Source organism: Herpailurus yagouaroundi, unplaced genomic scaffold, assembly GCF_014898765.1.
Source record: "Herpailurus yagouaroundi ecotype Mexico unplaced genomic scaffold, PumYag 160, whole genome shotgun sequence".
In the NCBI taxonomy this organism is placed as follows: domain Eukaryota; kingdom Metazoa; phylum Chordata; class Mammalia; order Carnivora; family Felidae; genus Herpailurus; species Herpailurus yagouaroundi.
The window spans coordinates 31,673,851-31,691,111 of record NW_024412401.1 but is presented as its reverse complement, the minus strand read 5'-3'; the positions used below and the strand labels follow the sequence as shown (position 1 = coordinate 31,691,111).

Sequence of the window (17,261 nt, the reverse complement as noted above, 5' to 3'; positions counted from 1 at the left end):
TCTAAGACATATCAGGCCACTTTTATTTTTAAGAGTTTTCTCTCTCCATCCATTTCAAGGGAAACTCTGCATTCTGCTTTTCAGAAATCGTCATTTTGGTCTCCCTCCAGGGAATTGCTTACAACCATATAGCAGCTCTTCACATTTTATAAATGAGTCCTCACCCGCCCATTCTGTTTCTCATTCACTCCTTCCTCAGCAAGGTTGTGAGGGCAGAGGAATGACAAGGTGAAAATCCCTGACGCTGAGAAGCCCCAGAGAAGCATGCATGGCAGAGCCCTGCACCTTTGCCTCCCTCCACGGGGAGGAAATCCTCGCAGCAGGAAGGAGTTTTTACCGTTGGCCATCACTGTGGCGGTCCCTGTGATTTCCTGCCTGGAGAGAAGGTGAGGGACAGGGGACCAAGGAAAAGGTGCCAAGGCCACCCTGAGAGGGCATCCCTGTAATCCACCCTCACCCCTGTACCCCAAGAAAACCGCCATTTAGGAAGGTTACCTCGGTGCAGCACGATGTGGTCGATCATGTTGCGTTTGTATTTGGTGTGATAGAGGCAGAGAGGACAGCGGAGATCTTTGGGGCCCTCCTCAGGAACCGCCGAATGCCCGGCTTCCACGTGCATAGTAAAAGCAGATCTGGGAGAGAGGTGTGGGGGACAGGCAATGAGTGTGATAGGGGATCATGTCACCCACACATCCCCTGCTGGCTATCTTCCTACGGGGCCTCTGGGTGTGACATCCCAGCTTGAGGGGCCAAAGTCGTAGTCGTTAATCATGTTGCTGACCACAGGCTCCTTGGTCACTCCTCAGACAACTGAACATTGTCGTGCAGCGGTAACTTCTTTTTGAAAGTTTTGCCACTTGGCTGGGTTCACAGCTTAGTTTGAAAAGCAATGGATTTCCCCATACACTTTAGTCTTCAAGATTAAAAGTTGCCTATTAAAAATATAAAACCAAAATCCCTATGAGAACATATTTCTCATCACACTCGGAAGGAGAGACACTAGAATCAGGCTAATTGACTGGCTGCCCAGGTGACTTCTCACAGGTAAGGGTGGGGAGGGCAAGCTGGCTGGGACATCATGGCGGCAGACGATCAGGTAAACCAAATACGGCTGTTGTAACAGCCTGAAGGGGGAAGGAAGGATTATCGTTGCCTTCCCCTCCATCCTCTTAAAAACTGCCGCATTTACAAAGCCTTAAATGTCTCGTAAAAATGGACGAAACCAAGAGTTTAATGGGCAAGGTCCCCTTCTTATTAATGCAAGTACTTCTCTCCAGGGAGACACGTACACCTGTCAGGGGGCCCTGGTCATCTGGGTCTTTAGCCTTTTCCCATTTCTAAGGTCACATGCATATTTATCTGAAAAACAACTGAACCAAATTAATAGCCAGAGATAGAACACATTTTCCAAAAAATCCCCCAACTAAGATGTTGGTGGAAAAGAGACTTGTTCTTCCAATTCATGTTTTTCTTTGGCCACGAAGCCCACTTTTGCCCGCCTTGTTGTCTGGGGTCTATATTGAGTACTAGAGTGGCCGAAGGCTCTGGTCTTAATTGCAACAGGAAGAGACAGTAACAGCCTCTATCTGTAACATAGCACCTACTATTACATTATTAGAATAGCTCTCCATGATACTGTAACATTTATTAGTGTTTCCTTTGTGCCAGCACTATTCTGAGTGCTTTGGATAGAATGTTCATTTATTCCTCACATGAGTCTTATAAGTTAGGTAGTATTATTATCTTTTTTTTCACAGGTAAGGAACAGGAGGAAAAGAGAAGCTTAGGCACTTGTCCGAAGTCACACAGCCAGTTGGTGGCAAAGCTGGGATTCAAACCCAGGCAGTCAGGCTCCAAGGTAACCACTCGTAACCACTAACCTCAACAGTGTTGCACAGGATGAGATTAAATCACAAGAGTCTAGATTACACCCTTGGACACACTCCATTCTTTGAGTTTGCCAATTCTGTTACACACAGGAGCAAAGGGGACTTTGGATTATCTTTTTCCAGATTGGAACCATCTCCCTAAAACTGGCTCAGTTCTAGTCTTCACAGTGCTGGAGTCTTGATTCTCTGGCTGTCTTTCAACAATATGATCTTAAGAAATACGAATCTTCTATAAGGGGAGCAGGGAAATCACAATTGCTGGGTTCTCTCTTGACTTTCACTTTGCTTTCAAAAACATATACATATTTTTTTCAAAGACAAATTTAAAAAAGGGAGGATAGTCCTCCAAGGGAAAAACACTCATTGCTTCATGCACTGGGCCAGAGAAATCCCTTACCGCAAACTCACACTTCCTGGGTGACCACAGGCTCTAATTTTTAAATCCGTTTGTTCTGATAGAGCTCTTCATCCCAAACCCCTTTCACAAACCCCAAAGCAGTCCTCTGGAAGTAGCCTCCTTTTGTGAAGATTGGACCTAATGCCTGTATCATCCCACGGGCAGGGCCTCCCCTGAGCTCCAAGTAGGAGAGTGTAGGGAAGAGTGTGGTGAGGGGCGGAACAGGCGCAGCCACCTTGTGTTTCGGGGCTGTTCTTCATGTCACTTACTTAAAGCCTGTGTAAAAGGAGCAGTCTTTGCACTTGAAGAGCTTCTTCCCGCCGTGCTTGTCCCTGTAATGGCGTCTGATGCTCTGGATGTAGCCAGAGGAGAATTCACAGAATTCGCAGTGAAGAACAGCTTCGGTTTTCTGCTCAGCACCCCCGGCGGCCCCAGAAAGAGGCACGGGGCTAACACGGCTGTTGTTCCTTGCCAGGGCAGCGGACTGGTAGTGGTTCAACTGCTGCTGAACATCTGGAGGTTCTGAGTAGGAGGAGTCTGTGGACAGACGGGGAAAACGAGACCGGACACAGAACACAGTAGAGGTTTGACACTTGAAAGCCCCGACATTAGTCTGGAGTATTTTTTTTTTTTTTTTTAAAGATGAGGACTATGATCCGTCTTTCATCTTCATTTACATCCTACAACACAGATCTGGGGAAAGGCAGGTAGGAAGAAAGCATCACTTCTTTTAATTGCACTTTGAGGGCTCACAGCATTTAAAAATAAAACTCTGAGGTTAAAGGTTTCAAAGTGAAGGAAGAAAATAAACTGTTTTTAAAAAGGAAATCGCAGCGTGGCAACAGGCTGCCAAGGTATACCTGTCCTTGCAGGGGAGAGGAATAAATGCAAGAAGGTACACAGGCAGGCATCCACACGAGAAAGGAAAGTAGTTGATGCAATATCTCCTCCTCTGGAGCCCAGAATTATTCAAGGGGGGGGGAAAAAAGGTCTTTAACAGAAATGCTCGAGCACATGGTGCTCACAAATATAAAAATGTTTTATGCCTTCACAGTCAAATGATTTAAAATTTAAAATATAAAGATCTAATAGTGTTCTCCTGGAATGGATGTTTAAAGCTTAGTCAGCATTAAGATGGAGATTTATTCATAAATCCCATTAAAATGAAACTCCAAATAAGTTTCCCTAAAAGGTATTTTCAAGTTTGCAATTCGGAGGAAAATGTCGGGAAATGACAGGCATAAATCTTAGCCCTGAGAAGCGTCAATGGCATGTGGTGGAGAAATCTGATCTAGATGGGAGGTGGGAAAATCTCCGTTTCTTAAAAAAGAGAGAGAGAGAGAGAGAGAGAGAGAGTAAAAGAAAGGTCTTGAACCTTTTCCCAACACGCTGCTTTGAGTGTTGGGGCTACGCATTCAACACCATTGTCCCGCAGAACCTACGGCTGCCTATGACTGGCACAAATGAAGTCCATGAATACCGCACAGATGAATTTCAGTGTAACTTTCCTTGAAAAGACACCAAAGGGCTCTTTTTTTTAAGGCTTTCAAAACTGTACCAGCCTCCTCCTGATTTGATGGACACTTAATTTTCCAAAGCCCGATTCCCCGAGGCAGGATGTGGAGGAATTCTGTAAAACCCGTATTGGATGAAACCAGAGTCCATCCATCCCGTCGGCCTCTTGGAGAAGAAACACAAAACAGAGCAGCCTCCCTTATTGTGAGGCCACCTCCTGTCTTCAAAATCCTCAAATACCTTCCCTTCTTGCTCTCCTCTCCCCCCCTCCTCAATTTGTATTCCTCAAGATTGAGAAAAACCCCTTTGGAAATTGTAAACAAACCTGCCACACACACAAAAATAAAACAAAAGGAAACTTGAACAATACCTCCGAGCCTCCTTGGGTTCATTACCAGGTGTAAACCGAAGACAAAGGAAGAAAGGAATGACACAAGTGAATTCATTTTACCCAAGTCTTTTATCTCTGGTTTCTTTATGCCTCAGCCCGAGCTGATGAACCCACTCAGGATCACAATACCGCAATTGTCAACTTCTCATTCTTTCTTTCAATAGCAGGTTTGTTTACCATTTCACGGATTGTTCGAGATGTTTTCTATTTAAGCTCTCAAGACTAGTTTCTGCTTAAAATATACGCACAGTGAAGCACGAGGCACATTCCGCCTCTCCTGTGAACACAGGCTTGAGCTTCAGGTTGGGCCTTGCCCAGCCACCATCCCGACAAGCCCATCCTTCCTCTTGTTTGCTCTTTGCTCTGCGGGATCGGAATTCCGCGCCCAGCAAGGCCAAAGCCAGGTCCACGGCCCGTGAGCCGTCTGCCACCCGCAAATCTACCCAGAGACCAGAAACAAACACCCCAAGGAACAGTCCGTTTCTCAAAAAGCGGCCACCAACAACAAGACACAGCACCCAGCTCAGCAAGTCCTGCCGGTCAGCTGCTAGTCACATCAGACAGACAGACAGGCAGACCCCTGACAACGTCAATCCCGTTACAGCAGAAGTCGTAAAGAAGTAAGTTTTTCCCAAGCAGATAACAGGCCACGTAAATTCATCTCCCCCTGCTTTCCACCCAGCCCAACTTAACACCTACGCTAATCTCTTAGGGAGACTCCGTCCAACGGAAGGGAGTTTCCTTTGATTTAACACATTTTTCTTGTCTCTAGGGTCTACTGCATTTTATTCCATCCATCCCAAAAAGCGAATTCTAAATTTTGACTTCAGCATATATATGTTATATGAAACTTGAAGAAATAGAAATGCAAGAAGTCGTAGGAAAAGCATTCCAAGAAAGGGAGGCTCATCGCCCTTCCATCTTAAATGGCAAAAGGAACAGCCTCATGTATCATGCTATGAATTCCTTTTTGCCTGGCTAAAATCAGATGGACAGGTGGTTCATTTACAAAGACAGGCAAACCTCACCGCCTATGGTGCATCTGTAGTAAAGCCTAGGTTACAACATTTTGGGTCTCCTTAGAGCTTTACTTTCCTCTCTGGTGCCAAGATATACTATGTCTCTCATTCTCTCTCACTTGGGAGTTTGTGAATAATGTACAATTTTAGCACTTTGGGCACTAAAGTGACAAAGACGCGAGCGTGTATGATTTCACCCATCTTAAAAAAGCCCACTTGCTAACTACCTAAAATTCCAGCTTGTTCACAAGGCAGAGCCTGAAGAGCAGGAACAGGGTCGTTTTGTGCCCAGGTTAGAAAGGCAAACAGATTGTTAGTACTGAAGGGCACATCACCAAGGTTAAAAATCATCATTAAGACCGTTTTCTTCATTCCAAGCTTATGGAAAGTGAAACCACTCTGTGCTTCAGACAGCTGGGCTTGCGGTCACTGGGAAATACGGCAGCAGAACCACAGGAGTGTAAATCCAGTGGGAAACTAAACCAGGCTACGTCTTTGTCACCTGGATGGCCAGGAATACTTATGATGGAACCAACGGCAGAGATGATGCTGGTCCCTATGTTCTTGACCCAACCCGGAGATATGCAGTCTCTCAATTTAATTCTCTGACCTGTGACTCTATTTATGTGCAAAGTTTTAGAAATTATGTCATAGTGTACAGCTGTAGGTGTAAAATAAGTCTAAGTCACATTAGCTATCCATTTTGTAAACTATCCATGGAAAGAATTCTATTTTGTAAAGTCAGGATCAAACTAGACTTTTAGCGTGGATGGTCATGGTGCTTACAGACACGGGTTTGGAATTTATTGAACAGCCGGCAATTAATTCTCACAACGATGGTGTGCAGTGTGAGTTCTCATCCCAATTTCACCGATGAGGTAGTCGACACAGCTGGTTATACAGCTAGTAAGAGGCAGAGGTTGGATTTGGACAAAGGTTTGTCTGACTCTAAAATCTGAGTCTTGCCCATCAGGCATCTATATCTAATGGTGACCTCAGGTCCCACGATGCACGTCAGAAGAACGAGAAAGAACATCAGAGTTTTCCATCAACGCTAAATATGTAGCAGAGAGGAGAGAGAAAAGGTGAGAGAAAAATTGAAATACTTGGGAAAATAATTTCAGAACAGATAGAAATGAAAACAGGATAGAAAATAACAGTAAACTGGATGTGAAAGGAAACACTAAAATAAGCATTTCAGAGGACATGGGGGAAAAAAAAATAAAGCAAGATTCGTCGAAAAGAAAAAGAATCTCCAAACCTTCAAGACGTTTTATAGAAACAAAACACTGCGATCACACAGGAGGCAATTCTACAAGCAGGTGGCACAGGAGAGCACTGCAAATACCCAGATGGGAAACCAGCCAGCCCAAATGTCATGCTTTCATTAGATGCTTGATAAACTGCCCCCAAATAATAATGCTCTGAAATTCCTCAGGTGGGATGTGCCTGGAAAAAGAAATGTACATGGATGGGAGACGGGTACTTTCCGGGGCTTCTGGAACAGGATTTCAAACCAGGGAGGGGGTGAGGTTCCAGAAGAAACCTCTTGCCCCTCTCACGTAGCCATGTTCTTGGAGAAACGGAAGATTTCTTCTTGCCATACTCCAGCTCCCACAATGCCAGCCAAACCCAGGTGACTATCAGTTCAAGAGGTTTTGGTTTTTTTTTTTTCTTGTTTTTTCTCCGGAAATTAGCCAGCACAGAAACGATCACAAAAAACGTAATTTTATAAGGGCAGATGACAAAGGAGTCAACTCTGGGAGTGGAATGAAGCTTTCTTGAATATTCTGATGCTCCCCATATTTGGTCAGCACCCTGTCAGTGCCAGGCTGTGTGCTGGCTCTAGGGACTCAAAGCCAAGGAAGACACAAGGGGCCCCTTTCCAGAGCTCAGGTGTAGCGGGGGAGGGAGCAGAGCTGTTGTGACAACACAGGTCTTCTCCACGTCTTGCAAGCTCACCCCATTGACTGAAGGAACAAAAGAGGCAAGGAGAACAAATGCACAGTAATGGGAGAATTTAACTATTCCAAGATTAAGGGAGACACAAGGAAGAGTAAGAATCAATTGGGCAGTAAATTGTAGGAGCTGCGGAGGACAGCCCCCTTATGCACTGAGCGATCCAAAAAGGAAGCTGTACAGGACGATCAATTCTCAATTTTCTGCAGCTCCACAGAGAGGAAGTGAGTGAAGGTGAAAAAGTCGCAGAAGAATCTTGGTGCCAGCAACGACATTTAATTACATTTGAGCTAGATTCTCATGCAGACTTTGGGAGGCAGGCTCTTTGGTCAGTGCAAACCGAGTACCAGGAGAAAATAAAAGACAAAGGATTTTAGAGAAGCAAACTGTAGAGGGGGTCGGGGGGCAAGTGATTAAATTATATCCATTTGTCTGCAAATATATACTGTACATCAAAATCAACAGGAGACTCCGTTCTGGGGCAGTAGGACTGGGTTCCTGCCCTCAAGCGGCTCCCGGATAGACATGTAAATAACTGTGATTCCGTGCAAAAAATAAACGTCTTCATAGAGGCATCCACAAAGAACTAGTGGAGAAAAAGCAAGATCAGTATGCAGTGACTGATGAAATGTGGGTCTCAGAGAGACGAGGGGAATGTGAAGAGAAACTTGAATGTCCTTTAATAACTAGTATTAGTGTGTTCATTAATGAAATCACCACTAGACATGAAGACGCTGGAATGTCCAATTCACCAACACTTCCACCTCAAGTCATAAATAGAAATGAAGTAACTACATTCTTATCACCATGAGAAAAAGCGACATGGGGCACCCGAGTGGCTCAGTGGGTTAAACGTCTGACTCTTGGTTTCAGCTCAAGACATGATCTCACGGTTCATGCGATCAAGCCCCGTGTCAGGCTCTGGGCTGACAGTGTGGAGCCCGCTAGGGATTTTCTCTCTCCTTCTCTCTCTCTGCCCCTCCCCAACCTATGCTCTTTCTCTCTCTCTCTCTCTCTCTCAAAATAAATAAACTCAAAAAAAAACTGTAAAAGAGAAAAAAGAAAAACTGACTTAATTCCAACAGGGAAAAGGAACAAAGATCAGAGGATGAGTTTGAACAGAAAAATACGTACACCCAAGAGTGGGGTACACTGCATGAGGGAGAATTTAAAATCTTCTAACATAGCACAGAAAGTTCAAACTAATGCACGAATTGTAGTTTTCTTTAGAAAAGCAGGCGATTGAGCAGCTCAGGTTTGGTACAAAAGGAACCAGAAATAGAATACTACCTGTGGATAATTTAACCACAAATATTGTAAATATCCAAAGTATGGAGGGGGTGTGGGTGGGACCCAAATATGCTGGAAATACAGCCCGCTATTTCCAGCCAAGAAATCACAGAAAATTGGAGAAGGGCACACTAACAATGATGAGGGCAGTTAAAGACCTACTTGAGTGAACAGCCAGGAAACTTTTGGAATGCCATGCAATTTCTACCACCCCACTGCTAACAAACTTGAGCCTGGGGACAAAAATAGTCCAAGTGTGTTCACCTGGGTACTAGTGACCCAGGTATCTGGGTGGGGAGAGAGAACCCTGCTGCGATGGGAAACCCAGCTGAGCTTTGAGTTGATTTGAGTCTTCACCTAAAGCTGAAAAAAAATTCGGACTCCTTAAACCCAACATGCTGAAGACTGACTTCCTCTCTGCCCACACTTCCCTTATGAGCCCTTGCCCACGTGTCTGAATGTCAGTGAACAGCTCACCGGTTCGTCCAACTTCATACCGTGAGATTCTTCCTCCAAACTGCCCTGTGGCGACAGCGCTTCAGCCAAGTGCCACGTCCTGGAGACGTGTGTCATACTCGGCTCCAATCGTCTCCCCCTGTAGGTCTTCCCTTCCCATTGTCCACTCAGGTCCTCACAACGTGCGGGCGCAGCTCTCACAGCCTATGTGGTCTTCCTTCCTCTGACGCCTGTTCTAGTTCAGCCTGCATGCACGTCACAGATCTGTAGCATGCATCACATACGTGGCTACCATAGGAGGATGGCCCTGCACCCAAAGGCGAAGTCTCGATTCCTTAGTGCGGTACACAGAGCTCTTCAGTTCGGCCCCAGAGCCCGTTTTCAGCCTCACTTCTGGCTAGTTCCCAACTCCTTGCTCATTCTACCTATTTCATCGTTGGGAATCCTTGATCAGGGCTACTAAGTGCTCTTCCTCTTCTTTTTGGCTGGCAAACACCTACCCATCCTTCAAAGCTCAGCTGAAATGTCACCTGTTCTATGACGATCTTCCCCAACCGTCCAGATAGGAATCTGCTCTCCTCTGTGCTTCGTCAACACAGACGCATCTAGATTCCCATCCTGGTCTCATTACACTTTCACGTTCCCCCAGACTTCTTTGTACCTGTTGTATTTGTTCCTGAGCTTGTTCAATTTAATTAGTATTCCTTAACATGATGAAATATGGGTATAAAGTGTCATTTCTATGAAGCTACATTGACTGCTTTGAAAAGACTTGATAAAGTCAAGTTGCTAAAAAAAAAATTTCTGTCAAATTATGTTTTGGCAGGACCAACTATAAAAGATTGAGAACATAAAAATCTAGAAGGACTCTGCTCTAAGACTGTTCCACAAATGTCTAAATTATCACTCCACTTAAAAGAAACTGAATCTGGAACTGGCACATAACACAATGTAGGTGCCTGTGGTTTATGTAAGAGAGGAACTAGGGAACTCCAATCAAAGGACCCAGACTCAAATACATAAGCTTGACCATATGTCCCAATACTGATGAAGAAATCAATTTCTTAAGTGAAAGTAAAATGCTTAAGGCATTTTAAAAAAGATTCCCTACCTTTAGAACCTTTCAAATGTAACTGAGAAGGTGGCTATTGATTACATCAAATGAGAGTTTCTACTGCTTCAATCTATGTATTTGCCCCCAATTTCACATTAATTTAGAAAATACTTATTGAGAAGCATCTACATGCCAGGCACCTCGAAGCACTTGGGATACATCAGTGAAAAAAAACAAGGGTCCTTATGGAACTTACATTTTAGATCGACAAGAACGGCACCTCACGTGCTTTTACGGCCACAGAGACTCCTGGTCCTTTCATGAAGAAAGGTGTTTAGGAGAATGTTGCTGGATTGAATTTGTGGACAACTTTCCTAAATCTAGGCCTGTCTGCCTTCTATCTATCCATCCATCCATCGCCTATCATTTTATGTTAAACAATATGTTGTCAAGATGATACACAGATTCAAAAGTTTACTTATTTAATAATTTTTCTTGAGTTCTATCTGAATCCTTTGGAAACTCCATTTAATCCTTTTGTTTCTCAAGGTACCTGTTGTTTACTTCATGCTACTAACACAGAGCAGAACTTGGCATCCAGAAGGATACCACCAACCACAAATCATCGACGCAACTTGCCAAGCATTTCCTTTGAAGAGTCTCAAAAATGTTCTCTATGGGCCATTCCCAAAGAAAATTGTATTAGAAACTAAGCTATGGAACACAAGCCATTTCAACTCCTCTGGATAGTGTCTAAAGGGGAACATAAATCTCCAGAGGCAGCCACGTTATTTTATTTCCTTCTTTTGATTACGCCTTGAAAATCTCCAGGCCAAGGACTCCAGCACCTCCTCGTCTTCCATCATCAGTGGAGCTCTCTGGCCTGGATGCACAAGATTATGATACAATGGCCAAGGGGACAATGGGCACTGGATGACTATATATAGGAATTCTGGGCTTGGTTGTCATGGAGGCAAATGGAAAAACAAACGTCTAATCCTGAAAATAAGGTTGAGGCCAAACTTGAAGGAAACACACTTTGAAAACTTCCTGTCATTCTGATGAGTGAAAACAAAACCTTGAAATATGATCAGGGAATAGATGAGAAAACAAACCAAAACAAAACAAAAAATTAGTCTTCAAAATGACAAAAACACAGCAAAAAACAGAGGAGGGGCAACCTTCTCTTCTTGAGACTTAGTGTCCCATCATATTTTAGTTCATTGAAAGGGTCTCTCAAAGGCCTTATTTTACATGAAGCTTCCTGTTCTCTCTCTCTTTGGGGGGAATCCAGGCAAGTCTGATCTCAGACAAAGAAGGTTCTCAGACTTGCAGCTCACCGGGCCCTATATTTGGTGACAAAATCATTTGTCTCTCTGTGGTTTTTTTTTCAAATGGCATCACCAGCCACCCAGTCAACGAAATCAGAAGAAATCCTTGATTCGTGTCTTTTGTTCTACACGTTCAATGAGTGAGAAGCTCTGTTGGTTTGACCTCCTGAAAAGCACTTACTCTGTGATCCACTCACTGCCCCAACGCCATGGCTTGTTCAGGCCCTTATGGTTGCTGACATGAACTTCCAAAATATGTTCCCATTTTCAAGTTTCTTCTCCTCCTAAGATTCCTTTCTTTTCTAAAAGCAAACGTGACCATGGGATTCACCATGTCTCACAGGAAAAGGTCCAAACTCTGCTGTGGTGCTCCCGGCCTCCTGTACCTCCCCAGACCTACCTCACCCCCCCATCCACCCTGCTCCCACCCTGCTTGTTGCCAGCCACCCAGAAGGTTCCTAACATTCACTGCAGGCTTTGCTCTCACAGCATCATTCAGTCTTGCAATGCCTTTCTGCTGCATTTCCGCCTTTTCAACTCACATGATCTTTCAAAACAGAACTCAATTCAAATCTGCCATCACTATAAAGGTCTTCCTTGATCTTTCTAGACATACCTATTAAAATCTCCACTAGTGCTCGTCATGTGGCATTGAAGTTAACTTATTTTACCTCCACCAAACCAGGATCTCTTTCAAAGTAGGATATCCATCCATCCATCCATCCATCCATCTATAATCCGTGCATCTAGCAAGTTCATATCTTAGTTCATCTAGCAAATTCAGAACTTAGCTCATGGCCTGGCCCAAAACAGGTCCTCAATAAATGTGTTACTAAGATCCAAAGAGAGTTCAAACTGAAAAAAGTGTTCTGGAAAACCAGATTTAAAAGGAAAATCCAATTAACCAAATGTCACTCTCTCCTTGCATACTGAGGTGGATAGAGGCTTCCTATTGAAACACTGACCCACTTTTACTGAAGCAAGCCTGGGCCTTTTTAAAATTACCTGAAGAATGGCTTCTGGAACATGTGAGAATTTGAATGGCAAGAAATTCATAATCTCTGCCCATCCCAAGGAGCCAAAGGCATCATTTCTGGTCTTGACCCCAAATCTGCTATTAAGTCTAAACTTTGAAACAGATAATATCAGGATATCTGGGAACCACTTTAGTTGATTCTATATGCAACTCTCTCCTCCCTTTTCTGCACCCACTGATAGGCACAGATGTTTGTAAAATGTGCAGGTGTAACTGGCACCACATATTTAAATACACCGTGACTTTTCTTTAGTCAACCGCTACAGCCATGAAAATGGAGTCCTCTACAATCCACGAGAAGGTATTCGTGGATTACTTTCACACATTTATCACTACATTCTCACTGTATAAACTGTTTTACCAATTTTTCTCCATCAGGAACGCACGCTCGTCCCAGGTTATGTAGCGCACAGACGACGCATTATGCATAAAGACTTGTGGCGGTTCAGCACAGCAGAGATGACTTCATGTTACCCAGCTAGTCAATGGAGAAACAGGAATATAACCTGGGGCTCCTGCATGCCCCAGTTTCGAAAACACGTTCTTTCTCTGCCACAGTCATTAGCAAACATTGTAGGTATTCCTTCTGCACTAAACGTTATTTGTAACTCAAAGTGTGTGTTCTTAAAAACCCTCCTGGAAGCAGGCTGGAAATTTGTAGGGAAATGAATGAATGTGTGGTGAAGGAGGCTTTTTCTAATGTTGTTTTTGGAGGAAACTCTGGGTGGCATCTGCCATTGTTAGTTGAGAAGCTCTTACAATACCAAATGCATAATTCACCTGTGACTCTTTTGAATTGTGTGATGAGGAATTAATGTTTCCTGCTGTTCGTTTAGATGGTATGGATGTCTTTACCACACTGAAAATCCAACGAAAAGCGTGGAGTACAAAAGCCTCTACATCAGTGAGTTGGCCTCAACCACAGAGAGCTTGCTAGCAACTTCGGATGGCATTGAGAGCTCTCGGGCCGTGGGCAAGGCCACAGAGTTTCCTCCTCAAGACCTGCCTGGAGGGAGGATGCCTACTGACTTCAAGGAGTTGGTCACAATGGATGGCTTGCTAGGAACAGTGCCGTGAGCCCGGGCAGGGAGCAACTGTAGAGATTTCTTCAAAGATTAGCTAATCAGGGGGAAAGAACACATCTGAGTATAAGCATATATATTTAGATACGTGTAGAGCTCTAAGAGATGATATGGAAATCAGGTGAGAAAGACAATGGTTTGTCAAGAATAGAATAAGCAGCCACACTTCAAAGCACAGAGTTTTGCTAAAACTGTCCCCCAGCAGCGGGAGTCTCCTAACCAACAAACCCAGTGGGCTTCTTATCCGTTTTTCCTTTTCTTTTCACCTATTCCCAAGCAGTGTAAGAAAATCCTGGCTCTGGGTGAAGCTACGTTTTTAATCACCGCTAAAGCACTAGGTTCTTCCCTGAGGATAGACAGCTCTCCCACCCACTCTAAACTCACCCACAGGAATACTTCTCAGTGCTGCTGGGCTCAGCTGTAGGGCACAAGCCTCCAAGAAGGCAGCGGACAGGTGGGGACATCCAGGTTCACCTTCCACTGTCTCAGCCAGCTCTGTGTCTAACACCTGTCAAGGGCTTCTTACAAGGTCTCTCGCTGATCTTCACCATTACCTTACGGGACGCGAAAAGCAAGGGAGCAGCTGGAGAAGAGGCAACCTCTCCTCTACCCAGAGGTGCACAGAGGCCTCCTTGTAACCCTGTGGAGGTTGGTTACAGGTTAGGCAGACCTCTGCTTCCTCACCTATACAATGAAGACCATAATGCTGGCAGTTCTGGGTGCTGTGCAGAGCAGGCCAGTGTGTGAAGTATAGTGTCCTGGCACACAAAAGAGTGCTTTAAGGGTCTCAGTTCCACAGCAATTACAGTCTACATCACATAATTTTGCACTGAATTGTAAATTGCCTGTTAGCGGTTAGGCAGTGGATTCTATCAATGAAAGAATTTGGTCTCCTTCACTAGACTGCAGGAAGGATCGGCACGGGTGTCTCTTACGCTGCTCTAAACAGATGTAACTGACCCTCACCCCAGCTCCAGGCACACGGTAGGAGCTCGGCAGCTAGTTTTTGACTGATTGATTCTGGGCAAAGCCAAGCGCATGGCTACTTCTGGCAACGAGCCCCCAGCTTATCTGGTGGTGGAGATGGCTGCAGTGGGGAGGGGATTGATCGTGGGGCTTGGATTCAGCTCAAAGGCAGGGCTTGACCTGAATAACACCACAGACTCAATGATTCGCCCCATTTTGTTGGCTAACAATGCACACAGCATGGTCACAAATCAACTTGCTGCAAAAAGACTTGTCAGAGCGAATTTCATCTCCCAACTTTAGAGGCTCTCCTGGGGAGAACATGCTGGGGTCGCTTTCCTTTCAAATTTTTTTTAAGCTCACCTCCAGCTTTGAGTAGGTCCTTGGGTACCCAATACATAGGTGTGGCAATCATCCTCATCATCAATGACCCTCTCCGAAACCATCCCACCTGATGCCACAGGCCCCGTCCTTTACTCCCCTCTCCCTCATTCTCCTTCTCTGCACAGCACTTCGATCTATCATACACATATATGCTGCTTGATGATTTGGTTTTCCCTACCAACTGTGAGGGACCTTGTCTCAAATTTCTCAGCCTGCGTGGATTTTTGGATTTACTTTCATGACTAACGAGAGCATCGAGGCTGGCTTGGGGGCCTATGGCTCGGCTGAGCCTCGAGTGTTTGATCTGTGCCAAGAGGTAGTCCTGCCATCACACGCCCCGCATCTCAGCCTTCCGAGCGCCATGGCCGGCGCGTGGTACCGTGAACATCAACACTTCTAGATCCATTCACGCAAATAACTTTTTGGATGCCTGTGGCGTGTGAGGTAATCTGACATACTCTGGGCACCCAAAAATAAAAGGATGGCCTCTGCCTTCAGGAAAGCTGATGGTCTTGGGGGAGGTGGAAAGAAAGACCGTTACAGCAGCGTATGATCAGTGCTAGGTCACTGAAGAGAGCTCAAAGATCTGTAAGGAGCACAAAGGAGGCCCCTCAGCCAGACCGGAAGGCTTCTGGAGGAAAGCCAGACTCAAGGCTGGAGGAGGAGGAAACAAGACTCAAGTTTCCAAGGATGAGTCGGAATTAGCCAAGTCAATGGAATAATGAGGAGGAGAGGCAAAAACAGGTGGAGGAGGGCATTCCAGGAAGAAGGGACAGCAAGGCCTGGAGTGTGAGGAGTCTGCGAAGGCAGGGCACTCAGCGTGGCTGTGGGGCTGGGCGCAGCAGTGACGAGAGGTAAGGAATGATCTCAGAGAGAAATGTGGGGCCCAGATAACAACCTGCATGCTGAGCTTGGAATGTACTCTGAAGGCAAAGTAGACAGCCACTGGAGGATGTTAAGCAGGAACCAGGTGAGACAGAGGCTTCACATTTTTAACTTTTCTGTGTCTCTAAATTGCACCCACAGCCCCAACCAAGTCCCTGTCAGATGGGGAAGGTGGCTTGGTACAAACGCATTCCCACGGTGAGAAAAACCAACTAGCAGCACATTCCTTCTTGCTGAGAGAATCTCAGCAGCAGCCTGGGATTCTATACTTCGTTTTGTTAAGTAGAAAACACCTACGTAGTGTCTTTTCTGCTCTGGATTTTACCAGCAGGTTGGAAGTGTTCATCTGAAATTCAGTTCCTACTGTTTCAACCGAATGCACCACACTTACATCTGGAATACATTATGGCCCTACCTATGGGAGAGATAGAGAGAAACTCAATAGGCTACCTTTTCTGCTCCCTACCAACCCTTCACGTGCAAAAATATAACAAGGAAGCACAGGAAACCAAGTGATATGTCCACATGCTGGCAAACACGATAAATGTGTGGGTGTCAGCCAAGATCCTGTGGTCGGTTTTCCAAATACAGGGTCTTAGCAACATCCAAAAGGTTTCTAGATCTATATTTTACCCCTAAATTTTAATAGCCAGGTGCCAACACAATACTTTCTTGCATTCATTTAGATTCAACTCAATGGTCAAAAATATGATTTTGTAAAGTGATCAAATATTCTTCTGGATTTCTCGGCTTTATATAAACGGTTTGTTTGTTCATAACATAATAGCTGTTAACATAAAATTAAACAAATTAAATAAAATTTAATTAAATGCATTAATTTATTAAAATAAAATTTAAGAAAACATTTATATAAAGCTAACAAAGGTTGCTTGTTATGACTAACCAACAACATGGTTATTGTCGTTTACGATAGGTATTTGCAGATACACAGATCATTGGATCTCGTATTTCCAGAGCTCTGGGGTCGTTAGGGGAGATTACTACAGCACGTACTACAAATGAGTTAGCCCCCAAAGAAAAGAGCAAATGCCCAAGGGCATTTCCATCTGTTGTCAACAGAGTGGCTGGAAGACAACAGGGTTCTGCAGTAAGGAAAAAAAAAATCAAATCTACATTTACTGCTTTAAACTGTTTAATGACTATCTACAGGACACGACTAAATTTCATTTTACCTTTATAGGACATCTACTCTAGGAAGAAAATGGCCTTATGCCAGATGTTTAGAAAATAAAGATGAGCAGGACAAAAAGCCTGTCCCTAATGAGCTCCTTTTCTGGTAATATCATGGCGTTGGTGGCATGGACCACACATGTCCCCAAGAGAGGTAGGCCACAGCACCAGAGGACTCTGGAGGAGGAAGAGCTGCCCCATCAGGGACACCATGAAAAGCATCATAAAAGTGATGGAATTTGCCCACAATCTGAAGGACAAGTCGGGTGGGGACATGTGGGAACAGAGGCTGGAAGGGGTGGCTGGGGACAGGCATGGACAATGTTGAGGGTGGGAATTTTTTTTAAACAGGCTATGTAGAGCTGTTAAAGATTTTGGAGTAGGAGAATAAAGCACGTGATTGAGTGCATGGTGTA

The 17,261-nt window shown here is 44.6% G+C and overlaps 1 protein-coding gene across 9 annotated transcripts in view; it reads right to left on the bottom strand.

The window, feature by feature from the left end:
- The window catches only part of ZNF462 (zinc finger protein 462), a 140,163-nt gene that overhangs the window by 32,293 nt on the left and 90,609 nt on the right, over positions 1-17,261 (bottom strand). For 8 of the 9 annotated variants that reach the window (XR_005792610.1, XR_005792611.1, XM_040481896.1 and 5 more), the window contains 2 exons: positions 2,556-2,823; positions 496-632 (listed from right to left, as the gene is read on the bottom strand). Coding sequence is in view for 7 of the 9 variants with exons in the window: in XM_040481896.1 (XP_040337830.1) it covers positions 496-632; positions 2,556-2,823 (405 nt within the window). In the remaining 2 variants the exon portion in view is untranslated. Of the gene's footprint in view, positions 1-495; positions 633-2,555; positions 2,824-2,900; positions 2,980-17,261 lie in introns of those variants that run through there. The other variant, XM_040481902.1, reaches the window with a different exon arrangement.